At 42.9% G+C, this 5,040-nt stretch overlaps 1 protein-coding gene across 2 annotated transcripts in view; it reads left to right on the top strand.

The window, feature by feature from the left end:
• Positions 1-165: 165 nt before the first annotated feature.
• Positions 166-5,040, top strand: part of LOC116377277 (zinc transporter 6) — a 9,075-nt gene continuing 4,200 nt past the window's right edge. For both annotated transcript variants that reach the window (XM_031838877.1, XM_031838876.1), the window contains exons 1-4: positions 166-2,546; positions 3,496-3,598; positions 3,694-3,741; positions 3,989-4,057. In XM_031838877.1, the coding sequence (XP_031694737.1) occupies positions 2,473-2,546; positions 3,496-3,598; positions 3,694-3,741; positions 3,989-4,057 (294 nt within the window). In that variant the 5' untranslated portion in view covers positions 166-2,472. The remainder of the gene's footprint in view (positions 2,547-3,495; positions 3,599-3,693; positions 3,742-3,988; positions 4,058-5,040) is intronic.

Here is a 5,040-nt window from a genome sequence, read left to right as displayed (position 1 = left end):
CCATGTGATATTTCAGTTTTTCTTTTTTAATAAATTTGCAAAAATTTCTACATTTCTGTTTTTTTCTGTCAAGATGGGGTGCTGAGTGTACATTAATGAGAAATAAAATGAACTTTTTTGATTTTAGCAAATGGCTGCAATGAAACAGTGAAAAATTTAAAGGTCTGAATACTTTCTGTACCCACTGTATGTCAGAAGCCAGTTATTAAAAAATACAAATGCATGAATGTTCCAAACATGGAACTGTATGTTCTGCAAGAATCTAAATTCCTGCAGGGAAAGACTAAAGCATCTTAAATCTGTGGAGGCCAGCCCAGTGGCTCAAGTGTTGTGAGTCATTGCTCAGTTTGAGGACTCCAGACAGACGCTCTGTGCTACTGACTGACTCTGTGGGTTTGATATGAACACAGAGCGTCCAGCGGTGAATCACAATCTGTGCTCGTATATATTTCTGCTGTCGTACAGTCTCGGCAGTCCTTCCATTATTCACCGTCTGTCTCTGAGGACGTCATCCCAACCGTCTGTCTCTGCTGTCCGTCTTACCGAGACTCAGATTCCCTAATTAAAAGTGAGCTGGACGATCTTACAGTTACGTGAAAAACGTTCCTCTCACACACACACACACACACAGATATTCACTTTCCTTCTTCCTCCTCTCCAGTTCTTCAGTTTTTTGGAAGTCCTGCCCCCGGCGAGCACGTGACTCTCTGAATGACGTGTTTGACATTAATTACGTGTTGACATCCATGTCAGCGTTTTGCTTTTTAAACGTTATCTAATGACAAACACCTTGCGGCGCCCAGCCGCCGCGCTCCTCTCCATGTTTGTGACAGCGCTCGGCGCCATCGGGCCGCGGCGGCTTCAGAGCGCTGCCCTTTGACGTATTGGAAATTCAATCTGACACGCGGCACCGGGCCGATTCGCCCGGAGTCGCGTTCATTGACCCGTTAATCGGTTCCAGGAACGCCGGGCCGGGGTGTGTTACACAGAGAGCGTTCGGGGTCGGCTCAGTTTAGAGTTTTTGGGGGAATCGGCTGAAGGTTTGAGGCCAAACCTCGGACTCATTACTCATGTCAGAAAGGGCAATTTGAGCAAGTAGGAATATCTTCGTTGTTCTTTTACAACATAAGTAATTGTCAGGCTTTGCTTCTCAAATATAAAGTAAGAGAATGTGTTGGCTGTTTCCCCGGTGGAAGTCTATCATGGCTTTGCAGACGGGATGAAGAATGGGGATGTCATCTTTCTCTTTCAGAGAAATGTCCACCAAAATATTAGCAAGCAAGTGGATGTTTACCACATCTGTCTGACAAACTCCATACCTCGGGTTTATAATCCAGACTTGAAGTTATAAATTTGTATTTTTCAAGCCGATGCTTCTCTAGAATTGCAGAAGTCTGAATACATTCGTATTCGTCTGATTTCTTTGTTCAACACAACTACATTAATCTAGATAAAGAGAATATTTTACTGTTTCATAGAAGTTAAAGAACTTCTCTTCCAGGACTTTATTTCAGCTCGTTAAACGATGTTTTACAGCCTCGTTGATGAAAGAGGAGTTATTGATGCGTGTCCTTATTGACCTCGTCCAGTTAAACTAACAGCAGTCAAGCCCCACTGATTAAATCTGCATCTCATCCAGACCATGCAGCTGTCGTCTCGCTGTGTCACCGGATGCTACGTCACGTCTTCATGTGCTGCATCGCATCAGACCGCATGAAACCACATGAGATACGTCACTTTCTGCAGATGTGCCTTTGATCAAGACTCTTCATATTTAGCAGCTCTGCAGGTGCTACTCGACAATCATACAAATTGTGTCGACGTCCGGTGTCAAATACACCCCGTCAGGATAAAGTGTTTTTATAAAGACTTCTCCGTCTGCACTGTGCAGCTTCCTTCACTCTGAGTGTTTGTAGACGAGGTTTGTTCTCAGCTATCTTAGACAAACATGACATGAAACAAAACAACGATGATCCCATCAACTCCAGTTCAAGTCCCCCAAAGTCCATTATGACAGTGTGATCGGGTTAAAGGTCTAATTCGTGAGACCAACATACACACGCGGTGGCTACAGCTTAGAGAGGAGGACGAAACGTACTCGGTCCTCTTTAGAAAGGAGGGAGGAGACGGAGGAGAAGCTGGTGTTTAGTTCAAATATGAATCGACCTCCGTTATTATTTATGTTTGCCGTATGTAGGTTAGTACAGAAACTGTCCAAGCATTTACATTAAAAACAAATGTGTGAAATAATAGACTTCAGTGGAGAACTTCTAACACTTTAACGTTATATCCTTCATGAAGGGAGGACTCCGTGCATGACTGTTGTATTAGACGGCATTCATTTTAGGTGATTAAGTGGGAAAATCTGGAGGTGATCATGTGCACTAATCCTGTTCCTGTTTGTTTTGGTTTGTTTGTGTGTACAGTTTGTGTGGCATCATTCCAGGTCTGAGCAGAGTGCTGCTGCCTCGGATGAACCCGTTTGTCCTGATCAACATGGCGGGAGCTCTGTCGATCTGCATCACCTACATGCTCATAGAAATCAAGTAAGAACTCATCTCTCTCTCTCTCGCTCTCGCTCTCGCTCTCTCTCTGGTAAATTCACCAGCAGCATATTAAAACCAGGGATTGTGTCCTGGGCTGCTGGAAACGCCCTCTCGCTGCTTTAAACTGCCCTGATCTTTATCTGCACTGAACCTAAAACGTGTCCTGATGTAAAAACACTCCAGAGGGGAAACGACTCACAGACGGGACAGGAAATGAGATGACAAAAGTGTCGTGACTTTAATCATTAAGGGTGGTGATGATAAAACAGGTTCTGTTCAACATTCACAATATCTTTCCATAATTATGTGGACAACGGACAGATCTTAATAAAAAGGAGTTAAAACCATCTTTAGCGGTTTGATTTTATAATGTCACATGATCTTCCTCTGCAGATGGAGTTTGCCATGTTGTCATGTTTCAATTTCTATTTTGTTTCTGAGCATTTTGAGGATTTCTTCTCTACTTTGGTTTAAAATCTGAGCTTCAAAGTTCATTCCTGTCCTCGGACACAACACTTGAGAAAACAATCTCATCATCTTTTATCAGCTGTTTGGGAGATTTCTATCATATTGCCTAACGTTAATCAGATTTTTCGCCAACACAGACGAGAAATCCTTAAAATGTGATCATGTGATACGACCAAAAGCTTCCAGAACATCAGAAAAAATTCACATTTTTTTCTCAAAAATCAAAATGAGAAACTGGCTTTTTTTGTGTGTCAAAGAAGAAGGATCAAAAGTCGGTATTCTTCTTGAATACCAAACCTCAAAGACCACTAACAGAGCCAGACATCCTTATTATTACAAAACGCTATCACCCGAAAAATCTAGTAAGACTTAAAGGTCTTATAATATGTTAAAAATGTTAGAATATTTTATTTGATGTCGTAGATATTCACTAGTTATTGTGTGTGTGTGTGTGTGTGTGTGTGTGTGTGTGTGTGCTCAGTAACTATAATGCGGTGGACACGGCGTCGGCGGTCGCCATCGCGCTCATGACGTTCGGCACCATGTATCCCATGAGCGTCTACAGCGGCAAAGTGCTGCTGCAGGTAAGACGAACGACCCTTTCTCCGCTCGTGTCGTAGTCACAGTCCCGCACCAGGAAGCGTGGTCGTAACTCGTCTGTGTCGTCTCCCATTCACAGACGACGCCGTCGCACATCACCGGCCAGCTGGACAAACTGCTCAGAGAGGTGAGGGGATTGATTTCAGGTTTATAGAAGATCAAGAAATCTGTTTCATTTCTTTGTCAAATGATCTAATTTTCAGCCGATGAATAGTTAAATGAAAGCCAGAAAGGAATATAAATCTCATCCTTCGTCAGACTGGAAACCAAATGTTATTCAAATTCAACTTTATTTTGGCTTCATTTTGACAGCATTTTACCTTTAAGACCTCTTGATTGTGATTGGTTAATTGCTCCTCTCTGTGTCCAATCAGGTGTCGACTCTGGAAGGAGTGCTGGAGGTTCGAAACGAGCACTTCTGGACTGTCGGCTTCGGATCTCTGGTACGTTTCTCAGCCAAAGATCTGAAGACACAACACCATAAATGGGGATATTAAGCTAATTTTTTCATGTTCGATATTTGTAGCTGTTGGTTACAAAGGTCTTTCTAATTTACTGAAAATATATATGTATATGTATATATATATACATGTATGTATGTATGTATGTATGTATGTGTGTGTATATATGTATGTATGTAGATCTAGATCTGTATGTAGATCTATATATATATATCTATCTCTATATCGCTATATCTCTATATATATATATATATATATAAAAAACAACGGGCACACAGTGCACCTGAGGATTTGGGACTTTTCCTGGTTGATGGCTCTCATTCTGATTTACATCTCGCTCAAGCTTTTGCTCAGACTCTCCGACTCCCTCCTTCCTTCTCCACCCTCCTGTTAGTTTGTTTTGTTCGTCTCTGTATTTGTTTCTAGATTTCTCTGCCCCCCCCCCCCCCCCCCCCCCGCCTTGTTCATCCCTCTCCGTCATTCGTCGTTTCGAAATGACGATCTGCAGGGATTTGTTCACCCAGACGAAAAGAAGGAACAAGTCATTCATGCGGAGATATTCTCTCTCTCTCTCTCTCTCTCTCTCTCTCTCTTTCTTTCTCTGTTTTTTTGGAGGGAACACTGTTGTTGTTGCTGTTGTCTCTGTCGAGTTGTCGTCGTCTGTGTTGCACGTTGCACTGCGTGTGTAGCAGTTGTACTTCCTGCAGGTGGAGCAGCGTCCTCTGTTTACATCAGGCCTGACTTATTGTTGTTTGTGTTTATGTTATCGATGCTGCTGCTCCTGTTGTTGTTGTGACTGATGCTGCTGCAGTTACACAACTGTTGGTTGTTGGCCCACTGCTAACAGAGCAGCTGTCCAAACTGATTTGACCCTCTGACTGCACTTCTGCCCCACGGGACACACACTCTCTCTCTGTCTGTGTGTGTGTGTGTGTGTGTGTGTGTGTGTGTGTGTGTGTGTGTGT

The sequence above is a fragment of the Anarrhichthys ocellatus genome, unplaced genomic scaffold (assembly GCF_004355925.1).
Source record: "Anarrhichthys ocellatus isolate YVR2014 unplaced genomic scaffold, GSC_Weel_1.0 scaffold1087, whole genome shotgun sequence".
Lineage (NCBI taxonomy): Eukaryota > Metazoa > Chordata > Actinopteri > Perciformes > Anarhichadidae > Anarrhichthys > Anarrhichthys ocellatus.
The sequence above is the reverse complement of the archived record's forward strand: the minus strand, read 5'-3'. Positions and strand labels throughout refer to the sequence as shown.